Source organism: Poecilia reticulata, linkage group LG18 (genome assembly GCF_000633615.1).
Source record: "Poecilia reticulata strain Guanapo linkage group LG18, Guppy_female_1.0+MT, whole genome shotgun sequence".
In the NCBI taxonomy this organism is placed as follows: Eukaryota; Metazoa; Chordata; class Actinopteri; order Cyprinodontiformes; family Poeciliidae; genus Poecilia; species Poecilia reticulata.
The window spans coordinates 4,795,720-4,811,351 of NC_024348.1; the positions used below are offsets into that span (position 1 = coordinate 4,795,720).

Genomic DNA, 15,632 nt, shown 5'->3' on the forward strand with positions numbered 1-15,632 from the left:
CTACATAAAGCTAATTTTTAAAGTTTAATCGGTAATACTTTTATAACAAATTTATGTCAGATCATGATTTCTTGGTTAATGACAAGTTGTCATAACAGACAATTTTGTCTAGGTTAATGACAAGTTGTCATAACAAAGACAGTTTTGTCTAGGTTAATGACAAGTTGTCATAACGAAGACAGTTTTGTCTAGGTTAATGGCAAGTTGTCATAACAAAGACATTTTGAATAATGTCAACTTTGTATTAAAAGTGCCATGATTTACCGAATGACACTTTATGACAACAGTCATAAATATTCATGAAGACTTATTGATGTTCATGACATGTGTTATGTCATGTTTATGACAGTGTCATGACAGTCTTATTCACCCCCTTCAAATAAAGTGTTACCACAGCTGCATTTCTCAATTGCAACAGTCGGATGCAGAGTTTTAGGAAATCGTTTGGTCTGAGTCTGACAGTATGGTGCACATAATGTCATCATGACAACCACAGCTCCTTCTAGGAGTTCAGAGCTGATGGATATTTAATAATGAACAACTTCTTTCATCTTTGCTCTTTTCAAAGACGGTATGCTAAAAGCTCCAACTTTTTAGCATTTTGTCTGCAGTTACAGTGCAATCTGCAGAACTCCTATATCTACAGTAATGTAATCTTATTACTTCAGCAAATGTTCAAACAACAGAGATAGCTTCCATAACCTGCCTTCTGCTCTTGAGTCCTCTGCAGATGATAAAGAAAGATATTTAAAGGGAAAGTCTTCTTTCTGGCCCTCAGGGAATGTAAATGGAGTCGCTAGCTGAGGAAGATGATGTGAAATATCACACAACGTTAAAGGCTCCTCATTACTAAGGCTTGTAAGACACCCCAGAGTATTCCCCTGCTGCCCTAATTGCTCCCAAAGTGCCACTTGGGTTGGAGGTTTGATGGGTAGATGTTTATTGGCATATCTGAATCCATTGAATCTCTTTCTCAGTAGCTTATTGCATTTGATACTTTACAGCTGCTTTTTATTAGAAGATGAAAGAGATTTCTGCGGAGGATTTATGACGTTTTAGAATATATTTCTATTAAAGAAGTTTCACTTTAATGGAAATCTTGCATTTTCATCCTCATTTTGCTCATAAGCGCAACAAGTGAAGTAGTTGCCATGCAACAGCGATGCTGCATGGAAGAACTGATGCTGTATGCAGATTAGACTGTTTTACTGCAGAGCTTTTGTGTGCAACAGACGTGACACTTGTGACCTGTAACCTCAGAACTGAAAGGAATCGTCTGCATTGTTGATCAGTCAGTCCTTTAAATCTGAAGCTCTCATTGGTCAGTCTGAAGTTGAACTCAGGTTAATAGAGTCATTGTTTAAAGCTCTGCCTACAGCAACTGATAGCTGGATTCTGGAAGACTTGGCCCACAGCTCCCTCTAGTGGAGGTTTTATCCAGCTACTTGTCATTTAATTGTGGAATTTAGGGTTAGGGCTCAGACACCACAGGACACCTGCTGATTGACATTAAAGAAAAACTGTAAAAACCTGCAAAATCATGACCAATCACAGCATCAATAGGAAGCATTAGCTAGTGTGTCTCTACACACTTTCGGTCTATACTCTATAAATACCTGTCAGCAGGGGGGAGAGTTAGACTATTGAATTGGAATTTAACCCCAGTTTATTATCCACCTAATCTATTTTATTTCAGTTTATTCCATTTTTTATTTCAGTCAATCAGTAATAAATATGAATAGTTTATGTAACAACTAAAAGAAATTGTGAAAGAAAAGGAGCAGAAACTTATATCTACCTCTCATTCACATAAATAAAATACTAGCTAATTAACTTAGAAGACTATTACAAACATTTATAATACTCAAAAAACATAAAACAAAACATCTTATTAAAAAGTAATTCTGAGGACGACTGTGGAATCTCTGGAGATTCTTGTGCAAAGAAGGATTCTTCATAAAACAACCCTGATCATCCTCTTCATGAAACTACAACAATAGTGTCTTTAGTCAGAGGCTTCTTCAGATGTGCTATAATACAGAAGATCCTTCCTGCCCACATCTATAGCAACTCTTTGAAGAACCTTGAATAATATTTAGTTAGAATCTAACTAAATATTATTAGTTAGAATCTAACTAACAGTTAGTTGTTCTAACTTTTAGAACAATTTATTTCCCTCAGGGATTAATAAAGTTGTTCTGATTTGAATTTGTGTCTCTGCAGGTTCCCTCTCTCATCCCTGTCCTGTTGTTCAAACTGTCAAAGGAAACAAATCCAGATTTGATCCATTCTGTGCTTAACAGCCTGCCAAACCTCGGCACCCATAAGGTAGTGACTTGATATTTAAAATGTAATGAAGCACAGAGTAAAGGTTTTGTCTTGTAAGCCTTATGAGGACACTGTGCTCTTTTTCAGCTTTGTGTCCCCATGGTGCTGCAGACTCTCCACATTCTGGCTAGTTCACCCAAGCTGAGAGCTGTTGCAATGCGCCTGATGACTGCTCTGTGGAAAAGACAGGTCAGCAATAAAATGCCAGTCATTCCTGTTATATTCTTCCATGTGAACCTTTTCAAAAAAATCCTTTTTGATCACTTTGTTCCTGGGTCTCCAAAGGACCGAGTCTACCCAGACCTGCAGGGTCTTCTGGGTCAGCAGGACATCAGACTGATGGTGGGTAAGGACACTCAGTGGGAGCAGACGGTGGCCAGGGCCGCCTGCCTCAGGGATATCTGCAAGGAGAGGTGCGTCATTTGATTGATGGAATAGGATGTGTGTGTAGAGAGTGCACTGAGCAGAGATCCGTGCACGGTTTCTGGTCTCTAGTTTATGTAAAGTTTTGCTTTCTGTTTTGATCAGCTGCACATTTTAGTCAACTGTAAACTAATGTATTTTACACACTCAATAAACTAAAACTCTTAATGGAACACTTTCTTTACAAACACAAAACATTTGAAATACTTGATTAGTCACAAAATGATCATATTTTTGTACACACCGAGGAGGATATTGAGGAGACAGAATTTTGACATTCACTAAAGAACTGAGTCTACTGACCTACTTTGTAACTCAAATGATGGGAAATGAGTCACTGTTCTGATCCGACCTTTTTTGTTACTGACTGAGACAGATAAGCACAAGTGTAGGACTGGTACAGAGTAGTGAAACACTCAAATGTGAAACTGCTGAAATGATGTCATCTGAAGCTTGATTTAAGCTTTTTAGCAACCACATCTCTCCACACAAATTTTCTGCACCATGCACCGCTGAAATATTGTAACTATTGTAACAGTTTCACGTGGAAAAACATGGAGGACTAGCAATGACTCCTACTTCTGGAGGTTCACAAAGACAGATGATTTGGCCCACAAAAACAATATAATCACCACACTCATTGGTGTTGCCATATTGCTACTAACAGCTGTATTGTTTTACTTCTAAAAGATATTTTGGCTGCTGTAGGCACTCTATTGTGCCCCCTAGAGTCTAGGAGAATGTGGGCTACCCATACAGAGTATAAATTCTTCAAAAGTTGTTTTAACCTGATTCTTTGCAGATTGTACATGTGTCAACCATAAGCCCAGCTTAAAATGCCTACACTGTCTTCCCATGAAGGCCTACTATGCAGCGGTCTATGGGGGCAGTGCTGTATGCAACCTTTGAAGTGAGTGGCTAGCAGATAAATGTGCAACCTTGGGATGCACATTTTTGAGAAAACATGGATTTTTGAGGAAAACATGGATAAAGCAAAGTGTAATATTTATCAGAAAAACATCTCATTCTGTTTTACATCAACAAATCATTTGTATCATCAGTAAACACAGGTTCTGACTATTCCTTCCATAGATTATTTCTGGTAAGTTATGGCTAAGTTAGCCCCATGAGTTCTTAAAAATGAATAATTTTAGATGTAAAAGGCGTATTATTTAAAATATTTTTTTTGAGCTTTAAGAATGTTATTCCCTCATCCAGATCATACCTGGAGTGTTGCCTTGATTCCTTCATGCATATTTGAGAAATCCTTGAATCTCCATGGCAACCTGTGCAAAACGCCGGGTGGACCTAGCTTCGCCTTTGAGGCGCAGCTCCTCTTCTGAGCTGCAATTTACACATTACTGAGCTCCCACCTCACACAGCAACCCTCTGCCATGAGGTCAGCCTAAATACGTTTCAAGCTTCCTCCTGCGGTCCAAAAATATGATGGTTAGAGTCAGTGGATCTTCTAAAGTTGCCTGTTTTTAGAGATTTGAGTGTGAATGGTTGTTTCATCTGTAGTGGACTGATGATGTGTCCTTGGTGCACCCTGCTAATTAGCCCCTGATCTTTGTGCACATCTCAGGCCTTACCAACATGGAGGTGACATGCTAGCTGCCATCTCACTCACTCTGAAGCAGTGCAACAGACCAGACCTGGCAACCCCTGCTGCTCTCTCCTTGCAAGGCTTACAGGAGCTGTGCAAAGCAGAGGTAAACCACCTCTGCAGCACATGATCAAGTGCTTTTCTAATTTATTTCTTTATTTCTCAATAATGTTCACTTTGTTGCCTTGGTAACTGTACCAAGAATTATCAGCCAGAGTTCCCCAGTTTCAGCCCAGAGAAGCCCGCTGCTTATTTGAACTTTGCTTTGAGTGATATCAGGGTTCCATCGTGTTTCTCAGGTAGTGGACATCATCTCTACATGGAAAAGTCTTGGAGCTGAGCTGAAATGCGACTCCCGTCCACTGATGATTAAAGCCATAACTGAGCTCCTGTCATTGGTTCCCCAGCTCACTGTGAAGTCAGAGGAGTATGAGGTACTTCAGCTGCTTTTTCTTCTCCTTTTGTAGACTACATAAAGCTGCAGTAAGTAACTTCTATAAAAAAATATGATTTTTACATATTTATTAAAACTATCACTATGTTGTGACATTATGTTATGAGACATATCTTCTTTTTCCTTTTGGCTTTTTCCCTTTAGGGGTCACCACAGCGAGTCATCCGTCTCCATGTAACTTTATCTTCAGCATCTTCTCCTCTCACACCAACTACCTTCATGTCCTCTTTCACTCCATTCATAAATCTCCTCTTTGGTCTTCCTCTAGGTCTCTTTCCTGACATGTCCATCCTCAGCATCCTCTTACCGATGTATTCAGTGTCTCTCCTCTGTACATGTCCAAACCATCTCAGTCTGGCTTCTCTGACTTTTATCTCCTACAGAAATGAATACATCAGAGGAACAGCTCATGTCAGATAAACATGAGCTGTTCCTCTGATGTATTCATTTTTGATTTTGTCCATCCTTGTCACTCCCAAAGAGAACCTCAACATCTTCATTTCTGCTACCTCCAGTTCTGCCTCCTGCCTCTTCGTCATTGCCACTGTCTCTAAACCAAACAGCATTGCTGGTCTCACTACCGTCTTGTATACCTTTCCCTTCATTCTTGCTGATACTCTTTTATCACACATTACACCTGACACTTTTGTCCACCTGGTCCACCCTGCTTGGACACGTTTCTTCACTTCTTTTTCACACTCGCCATTGTTCTGGACTGTTGACCCTAGGTACGGTACTTAACATCTTTCACTTAACATAATCCATGGAGAGTTCTGTCTAACCTCATCTGTCAACCTGTCCATTACCACAGCAAATAGGAAAGGGTTCAGAGCCGATCTTTGTTGAAGTTCCACTTCCATCTTGAACTTCTCTGTCACTCTTACAGCACACCTCACCACAGTCTTACAGCTATAATTCATGTCCTTCACCACTCTAACATATTTCTCTATTACTCCAGACATGCAGTACCACAGCTCCTCTCTTGGAATCATGGCATATACAGATGCCTTGAATACTAAGGCTACTTACATTGACCACTAATAGTGGCGAATAAGCAGTTTTCCTATGACAATAAATGTTTTCTCCGCCATTAGCACACTTAGCGGTGTGTACATGAGCTTGATTGACAGCGCTAAGACCCTCTTGCTGGCTCTGATTGGTTGTTCTTGGTTGAGAGCGGTGCATTTCTTCAGATGGCGATAGTACCACAGGGAGGAGGTGGAGGAGATTGAGCTTTTCACATACATACCGCCACGACATGGTGACAGTTTTAACAAATGTGGAAAAAACATATATCATAATTTTTTGAACTTTTTATTACATTAGAAAACAATGCCTGACTGCTTTTTAGATTGGAGTATTTTCAGGTTCTGCTTTATAGAGTTTTATGTTGAAATGTGTGTTTTTCTTTCAGAAACTGAAAGTGGAGGTGGTCAGCTTACTCTGGAGTTATGCTGCCAGCCAGGTTTGTGTCCTCCCCAAATATTTGTCTGATGAACCATCCAGATCAGTTTGTAGTGCTACTGTAGAAAAGTGCTCACTGTTCCTTGTGCTCTACCAGGATCCAGAGGTATCCAGCTGTGGCTACGAAGCTCTGGCAGCTTTTCCTGAAACAGACCACACCATCCTGCACCTCCCTGAGGCAGTAAGACTCCATTTCTTCTCCATATTAGTTGGCTGGTTTACATTTTATTTTGAAATGCTGCAAATACACACTCAGTAGAGCTTTAAACTTTACAGGTGCATGTGAAATGTTTTTCACGGAGCAATAATAGATATATAGTCCGGTATGCTTCTTGACACTATTAGATTGACTGGTGATGCTGGGGGCAGGAAGGATCTGAGATTGCAGTCAGTCTTGCAATGAATCTGAAGAGGCCTCTGACTGAAGACTGTTGTTCTATGACACCCTTATGACCGTCATAACTTGCTAACAGTTCAATATTAAGGGAAGAGAGATTATATTTCACTAGCAGTTGCTGTTCTTTGCAACTGTATTTTTTTTGCCTTTACTTTATTACTATGATAAACTATAGTAATAGAAAAAAACAAGATTAAGGTATGTTTTCATGTGTCTTGGTAATGCAATGTTTATTAAAAAGATATGTGTAGCTGCTAATAGAAAATCAGCTTGATGGCGACCTTGAACAGTCCAGTTCAATAGCCAATAATTTATGCTAGAGTCTTTGTATCTGTGTGAAACTTAGTTTTAACTTTAAATGAGTTAATTCTTGTGGTTGGCTCTGTATATTTCTGTGGGTTTTTTGGCTTAAAATGGCATGTTTGATAACAATAATTAAAACTTCTCAATATTTGACATCGTCTAGCAAAATGTTTTTACATCAGGCTTAAATGACTTCTACATTAATATGTCAATGTAGCCATTAATAGCCATGGCTAATTAATGTAGCCATGGCTAATTAATTAATGTAGCCATGGCTTATTAATGGCTACATTAATGTAGCCATTAATACAACTATGTTGCAGTTTAGAGTAGTTAGCAACATATTGCCAACTACTCTAAACTGTAGTTGGCAATATGTTGTTTGCTGCTGAGCATAATCATTTATGTGACTAACATAAACATTATTTTTTACATCAACTTACAAGTTATGTGAATCTTCTCCAGGAATTGTTAAAATTATTTGAAGACACAGAATCAGCCTAGTACTGGTTCACATTCCATGTGACAAAGACTCACCTAGTATAGGTTTAATAAGAGAAATTAATTTAATCAAAGTACGTCATGAATATATGTAAATGTATTCCATCTTAAGTAGGGCTGCACCGATTACAGTTTTCTGGCCGATCGCTGTTTGCAGATCTTTAACAAGCCTGATTGCTGATTCTGATTTTGGTTGATGCCAATTTTTTTTTAATCAGAATTGTTGTTAAATATAGCAAGAAAGTCGTTGAGTTGGCAAAATTGGAGTGATTATTGTTAACTGCAAATGAACAGACATGACCTGATGGGCCGGTATGTAAGTCAAACTTCTCACAGAAGACTATGATATTTAAACTTTTGCTGAGGTAGAGAAGATTGATGAATAAGATAGGCTTGACATGTATTTTGGCAGATCACTGATCTCTCTGTGCATGTTTTGAAATAGAAATTCTTCCTGGCCAGGTTGAAAGAAAAAGGTTCAGAGCTCTTGTACCTCAATTGGAGGTTGACTCCAAAGATGAGGCTTTGGGATTCAGATCTTACATTTGTAATGGAGATGAGTTCTTATCTGATCAGCTCTGAATTTTACTGCAAGCAGGCTGTTTGAGAGTGATGTTTTCAGCACAAACAATGTGACCTCTCAAACAGTGGTTTCTCCAGCACAAGGAATGCGTATTAATTAGATCTGATCAGTTTGTGAATAAAAATGGTTTCCAACACATCATAATGGGGAAAAAACTAGGGGTGCTTGAATTGCACATTTTTTTGGCCGAAAACTGATAACATTGAAAAGCCTGACCTGCCAGTTGTGATTTTGGCTGATACCATTTTTTTTGTCTGAAATGTTGCTACATATAGCAAGAAAGTCGTTGAGTTGGCAACAGTGGTATGACCATTGTTAACTGCAGAATTGACCTGGTGGGTCAATCTGTCAGTCTTCTGCACTGCTGTCCTCTTCTGTCACAGCTGTGCAGAAGAAGACAGTAGCTGATTTTTAGACCTTTAACGATGTAGATAAAATCGGCTTCACATGGGGATTAGCTAATAACAAGGAAATCAATGAAATCAGAGCCTATAAATCGGTGCACCCTGACTCCGTCATCTCTCTAATTGCCTGTATGGTTAGAACCATACAGGTTAGAACCATACAGGCAGACATTTAAAGGGAAGTGGCAAAAGCAGAGGAGGTGGACTAGCAGTGTCTACCAACAGGTGGCGGCGTCATCCAAGACATGTTGCTGTAGAATATCATCTATGCTGCCCAGAAATGTAGCTGTTAGCATCATGAGACTGCCATACCACAACAGTCGTCAGTTGGAGGCCTATGAATATTTGTTGCAAGACTGACTGCTATTGTAGATTGTTCCTGGTTGTCCATGGTTTTTTGTATGATATGAGTTACAACAACAATTTACCTTCTGCATAAATAAATAATTAAAAAAATTGAAATTCATTTTAATTTCACCAACTGTTACTGAACTAAACATGCTGGAATGGGTGTTCTTGAACAAATAAATCAAAGCTTATAAAGGTAAACATAAACTTCTTTATATTGTGTGCAGTAACAGAAAATCCAGAATAAATTTTAACTTTACTGCAGTCTGTAAATGTGCAGGGAGCGAGCTGCGTTGTTCAGGTTTTAGCTCCTGGTTGTCAGTGAATCTGATGTGTTCTTCTGGTTCACCGTTAGACTAGACCTGCCGTGAAGGTTTCTGAAAGTGAAGATGATGCTGAGGGAGAAGAGGAAGAAGAGAAAGATCTCTCCATCCCTGGACAATCCTACATGAAACTACTGGCTCTCACCTCCAACTCTGCTCTGCCAGGTAAAGCACTTTATACATAATGCTGTAGAGATGAAGTGGTCAGTGTAGGTGATCAATAGTGATCAGAAATGTTTTGTAGATTTCAGATTTCTGATTGTTGCAAAGCTGTTGATACCAGGTGATAACTGTAAAATGATCATATTCTGAAAATATCTTCTCTCCTTCCTGCTCTGAGTGGTTATTAATGTTATGTTAAGAGGTGGGGTTATGTCACACTGTGTGCATGTGTGAGCGAGATTAGTTGCAGTAAAACAAAGATCTTTGATTGGAGAAGGAATAATGTTTCAGAAATATTTGATGATTGAAATAGCTACTGAAGAAATTTTTGTTGGTGTATCAAAAATCGTCTCACAAAAAAACACATTAAGTAAAGTATTTCTCTTATCAGTCTTGAAAATCAATCTGTCAGCCAGAGGTCAAGTCAACCTAGAATTCGGGGATGTTCTAGATGGCTGAGGAGGGGCCACCATGATGGTTCTTGGAGGTACCATTCTTTGGATTCAGAAGCAAAGTGATAGTGCTCAATAAGCTGGATTGGTCTTTACTGCAGGTGCACAGGGATAAAACAAAAAGCTTACAGGAAGGTTTGGCGGCCAGCAAATACCAATTGTTTTCTTCTTTTGTCTGAAAAGTCACTAAATATAGCAACAAAGTCACAAAGTTAGCAACAGTGGAGTGACTGTTGTTAACTGTAGATATCCAGACGTGACCTGGTGATGTCAGTGAGTCTCTCTCATGGCAGAGCAAAAGAGGACAGCAGAGAAACCAGTTTATAAGATCATTTTCTCATGTAAGTATCGTTCAATTGCAGATCACCCAAAATTGATCTGCAAAATTAGGGAGATTGGAGGCCGATTTATTGGCCAGCCAGTATATCAGTGTACCCTTAAAAATACAGTCTGCTGTTTGTGTGTCAAAGGTGTTCCAGAACAGAGAAGACATGCACTGAATTATTCTAAACATAAGCAAGAGTGTGTTCTAAAGAGCATTAGTTGACATATATGGACATCATAAGAGTTTCATAGAGATTTCATTTTGACAATCACAGTGTATCAATCATTTTAGTTTTGTCCTAATTCAGTTTCAGTTTTGTTTCTTTGTGTAGCTTCAGTTCATAACAAGCAAGGGTAAATTTAATCCAATCATCCAAAGATTCTAAGTCAGTGAATCCTTTCTGAAATGATCCCAGTAATGAAACCATGCAGTGAAGTTCTCAAGTCATGATTAAACCTTTTGCCCACATCTTGGTCAGAGTGTAATATGTCTGCAAATAGGTGGACTTTTTTTAGTCTTTGAAATGCTATGTTAGTGATTACTAAAACAACGGCCTCTGTGTTCATCCCCTGGAGAATGCAGATCATTCACTTAATTCTGATATTTCAGAAAAGTCTTTAGACATTTCCTAATTCATTAAGTCATTAAGTTCTGTGCTGTGGTGGCACTGACCAGGTCACTGATGCCCAGCAGTAGGTGTCTTCTCAATGCATCTTTAGCAGTTGTCCTCAGCCTAGCCGTCTGGGTTCTATCTTTAGCTGCACAAGTTGACGATGGATGAGAAGCTGGTTCCCTGTGGCTGATCTTAGTAGTGTTTCTCTCCTTAGCCTTTGAGACCTTCCTGACATCGCTGGTGAAGCATGAGATGAGCCAGATGCCACGAGGAGTGTATTTCTCTGCTCTGAGAGGAGGTGGCCTGCGTTCAGACCAAGGGAAAACTGTCGCAGCGATCCCAGCGTTCATGCTCAAGACTTATGAGAAAAATAAGCAGCCTGGACTGAAGCCCGGACTAGCAGGTGATTAAAGTCTTCCTTATTGTTGGTGTTGCTTCTTCTGCTAGATGTTAGCTTTGTGGTAAAGTGCAGAAAGCTGAAGGTGTTCAAGGACAGAGAAGCAGCAGTGAGGCGTGCAGCAGGAGTGACAGCTGGATTCATGATGGTGTGTGATTACAATGCATCTAGAAGCACCTGGAGAGGTGGAAGTAGCCCTGGAAAAAAGGAGGAAACAGAAGCTGGACAGATGTACATGTATGAAGGAGGGGGGACTAGTGAATCAGTAATGTGAAGATGTACTGAAGTTCAAGTATCAACCATCTAAACCTGGGTGTCAAATAGAGGTGGGCAATATGGACTTTTATCATGATATTTTGGGGTACTATTATGATAATGATAAAAAAAATAATAATGATGAAAAAACTATTTGTTATAGTTTTGTTAGCATTCATAGTGTCACAAACACACAAAAAATTCCCAATTTAAATTGGCTTCTTCCAGATAAAGAAGTGTGATTTATATAGCTAATCTGCTCACAGTAACTTTAATCATATTTTCAATTGACTGATATTTGTGGAACACTGGAGTCAATAGCATAAATAACATTTCCAATAATGTCTAACACCATTAAGTCGCATTAATCAAGACAATGATAAATTTAAATTCTTATCATAATAAGAAATTTTCATGGTAAATGCCCACCCCTAGCGTCAAACTCATTTTCTTTTCAGGCCACATGGATTTGTTTTGATTAATAAAAAATGTTTAAACACATAACTTTCATTTTGAAGGTTCTGTTTATATGACTTTGTAGATTCTACAGGGTCACTATAATTGATTAGTGGACCGGATTTGGCCTGCGGGCCTTCAGTTTGACACGTGGGATCTAAAGCCACAGCGAGTGCAGAAAAGAGAACACATTAACAAGCGAGTGAGGGAGGATATGCAGAGGGTTGGTGTGGGTGTCCATGTCATTGATGTCTTTTAAAGGTACAATATAGCTCCGTATAGATGCATGTTTGAATATCACAAGTCACAATGCAGGTTAGTGCAGTCAGCTTTCTGCTGATGCACATTAAATCCATGTTCTGTTGATAAACCAGATTTCTTTGTGAAAAGATAAGTTGCATTCCATATGGCTTCATGTTTTCTTGAGCTGTTTTAAGGACACAGCTTTGGTTTCCACTGATAATAACGTAAATTCAACCTTTCAATAGGAAAGAATGATAATAATTGCATATATAGTTGAATGTTGCACTGATCAACATGGTGTTTTGTGCTGTGAGGGCCTGTTCCAACCGTGTAGCCAAAATAAACCTCCCCACCGTTGGCGTTGTGTTTCAGCTGGATTGCTGTTCTGCTACGAGCTCCCTGTGCAGACGGACCGCAGCGGGAAGCCCATCGACCGCTTCCTGGTCACCAGGAGCCACAGCTACCAGCAGACCCTGACGGCCCTCATTCACGAAGTACAAACCCCTCGCCTCCTCTGATCACCCCTGCCGCTTGGTTTGGCTAAAACAGAAACACCACTGCTGGTTCTGTCTGCAGGTGAACATCCAGCTGTCAGAGTGGCACCGTGCTTTGCTGCTGCCCCAGGCCTGGAGGGGGTTCATGGGCCAGGCGTTCAGTGCCCTTCTGCAGGTCGGAGCTTTGCTTCCTTTGGTCTTCTTTTTTCCCGCTTTATATACAGACTGGATGTTCTGAAATCATCCACTCTGTATATAAAGTGAGATACAGTCATACAGAAGACATGAAGCTGGGTCTGGGTCTGTATGCAGGGCCGCCGCGCTGATCTGGAAATGCAGCAGAAACAAGGCAAAGGGGATCCACAGCAGCTGCAGTATGAACAGCACTGCGCCTGGTTGTGGTGAGAATCACTCACACCTTCATCCACTTCACTATCTGGCATGATGTCACGTTGGGTCATAAACTGGAGTAACTGGGTAACACAAGTTCATGATGGTGTTACTCAGTTACACCATCTTGATGTTACTGAGTAGCATGATGATGTTACCAGTGATGTTTTCTTTTAGTCTTTGTCAGTGAAACGTTTCCATTTTTAACATGACGAACCTCAACCTGCTGGATAACACGTGGAGAAATACAGTGCCTCTCCAAAGTAGGGCTGTCCCAAAACAACTTTTTCACTCCTGATAGAATATTGTGGTTTTGAGTATTGGCCGCAGGGGTGAAAGGGTGAAAAGTGATGACGGTTCTAGGGGCCCTGACCAGCAAGGGGGCCTCCACAATTAAATGTTTTATATTTTGTTCATATACATAAAATAAAAAAAATCGCCGTCCTGTCAGATACAAAATTAATCATATTGTATTTTCAAAGATTGTTTTTAGCAGTAAAAATGTAATGTTACCCCTCTCAGACCAAAAAAACACACATCCGTTTTTTCCCTGAACTCCCCCCTGAATCTGCATGAAATGGTTTGTTCCTGCTTGGAGCGCTTAACAGTGCCGTATGCAGCTACAGTCAGTAGAAGCTGCAGCTGAATACAACGGCGACTGTGGCAGTTACTATGCTGCTAAGAAAAGTTATAAAATCAGGTTTTCAAAAACAAAATAGAGAGAGGGAGAGAGAAAGAAAGAAAAAGGCAAGAGTGTTAATTTATAAGCCTCTCCAGTGGTGTTTTTCTCCACTAGAGGTGGGTAGTCTGTGTGAGTTTAGCTACAGACTACTATTTGCCTCAGTTTCACTAACATTTAATGAATTAAGGAAAAAAATGACCAACATATTCATATATTTAACTTGTTCCCTGTACTTTTTACCACTTAACACATGAGTCAGTCAGCAGCAGCTCTAACCACCGTCCCTCCTGATCCGTCCTCTCCTGAGTGAAATTACAGCTTCAGTATGTAACTTTTATATAAATATTTTTTTCACATATTTTTAAAAACTGTCATTATGTTGTGACAGTATGGTATGAGAGGTAATCTGTGAAAAATCTATTTCCTCTACTTTCTCCCAGGGTTCTCTAGAAACCTTGGGGTTGAGCAGTAGAGTTTTAGTGCTGTCAATCACAATCTCATGTGGTGCTGCTCATCCTTCCTCCCTCTCGATTTGTGCCGTGCTGCATCTAGCATAGCACAGAGCTGTGTAGATTCAAACTGTGAATGCTCAGTTTAGTTAGCATTGCTACCAGTGATGGCAGATAAACGTTTTTTTGTAATCATAAGTTGTTTCTCCCCCATTAGCCACATTTAGCAGTGAGGAAATGAAGCTAATTGACAGCGCTAAGAGCGTCCTACTAGTTCTGATTGGTTGTTTTGGTCAGAATGGTGCATTATGATTCATTTCTGTACATTTTCTTACTTGTTCATAAAAATTCCTACTGACTGTTCGTGTGTGATATATTGACACAAAAACATCTACAACTTACTACAAGGAGTGAAGCGGTCCACTCCTGCTATTTACATACGTGAGATGTCCCAAACACACAGCTGCTTCGCTGTTGGCTTGTTGGCAAAATATGTTAATTCAATGTTGAATTGGCATCATGTGCTATCTGGGTACAGAACAGAATCACAACTCAATGTTGTCAACACATAGTGCTTAAGTTAAAACGTGATTAACCCTCACCTAAAATGGGGTGTGCTGTGGTGGCGCAGGGGTTGGTTAAGCACAACCCACATATGGAGACCTTAGTCGCAGCTGTCGCAGGTTCGATTCCCAGCCTTGCCAACCTTTGCTGCATGACTTCCCCCTTTCTTGTCAAGAAGAAGGGAAAGGAGGTGTGAAAAACAGCTTACATTGATTGAACATTTAGATCACGAGTTCTTTCCCAAACCTTGTCCTCAAGGCAAACTGACCTGCGTGTTTTCAGTTCAGCAAAACCCCGTTAATCAGACGTCAATTTAAATCATGTGTGCTGAATTAGGGAAATGCCTAAAACTAGTAGGGCTTGGAGGATCAGTGCTGAAACACCCTGGATTCGATGTTGGCATTTCAATCAATGGATATCGACAATAAATCAACATTGATTCAATGACACATTTTCAACGTTAGTTAATTGGCTAGAATTGAATGGTTGTTTGATGGTTGATCCAGCTTCTGTCATTGACCTCAATTATAAATTCAACCTTTGTGATCATAATTCAACATTGAATGAACATCTTTTGCAAACAAGCCAACAGCGAAGCAGCTGTGTGGTTGGGGCATCCCACTCATGTAAATGGTGGGGGTGGACCGCTCCACTCCTTGTAGTAAGTTGTAGATGTTTTTATGTCAATATATCGCACGCAAACAGTCTGTTATGAACAATTCTCACTGATAGTCGGTGATAGTTGGTGCTGAAAGGAATCAGCACCGACTATCCTCTACAGTGCTTAATTTAAAACGTGATAACCCCCGATCACTAATAAAATGCTCTGACCCAGAGCTAGGATGAGGTGGAGAGGAGGGGAACGCAAAACAACATACATTGAATCAACATTAATCAGATGTTGATCAGACATCCGCATTTCAGTCATTAGATTTCAACGACAAAACAACATTGATTCAATGACACAGTTTCACTTGGCTAGAGGTGGATGGTTGTTTGATGGTTGATCCACCATC

The 15,632-nt window shown here is 39.9% G+C and overlaps 1 protein-coding gene across 2 annotated transcripts in view; it reads left to right on the forward strand.

The window, feature by feature from the left end:
- focad (focadhesin) overlaps nucleotides 1-15,632 on the forward strand; it is an 87,259-nt gene that overhangs the window by 27,927 nt on the left and 43,700 nt on the right. For both annotated transcript variants that reach the window (XM_008434901.2, XM_008434902.2), the window contains exons 12-23: nucleotides 2,224-2,328; nucleotides 2,416-2,517; nucleotides 2,614-2,741; nucleotides 4,337-4,463; nucleotides 4,657-4,791; nucleotides 6,226-6,276; nucleotides 6,373-6,456; nucleotides 9,167-9,299; nucleotides 10,901-11,089; nucleotides 12,410-12,531; nucleotides 12,614-12,706; nucleotides 12,844-12,932. In XM_008434901.2, coding sequence (XP_008433123.1) covers nucleotides 2,224-2,328; nucleotides 2,416-2,517; nucleotides 2,614-2,741; nucleotides 4,337-4,463; nucleotides 4,657-4,791; nucleotides 6,226-6,276; nucleotides 6,373-6,456; nucleotides 9,167-9,299; nucleotides 10,901-11,089; nucleotides 12,410-12,531; nucleotides 12,614-12,706; nucleotides 12,844-12,932 — 1,358 coding nt within the window. The remainder of the gene's footprint in view (nucleotides 1-2,223; nucleotides 2,329-2,415; nucleotides 2,518-2,613; nucleotides 2,742-4,336; nucleotides 4,464-4,656; nucleotides 4,792-6,225; nucleotides 6,277-6,372; nucleotides 6,457-9,166; nucleotides 9,300-10,900; nucleotides 11,090-12,409; nucleotides 12,532-12,613; nucleotides 12,707-12,843; nucleotides 12,933-15,632) is intronic.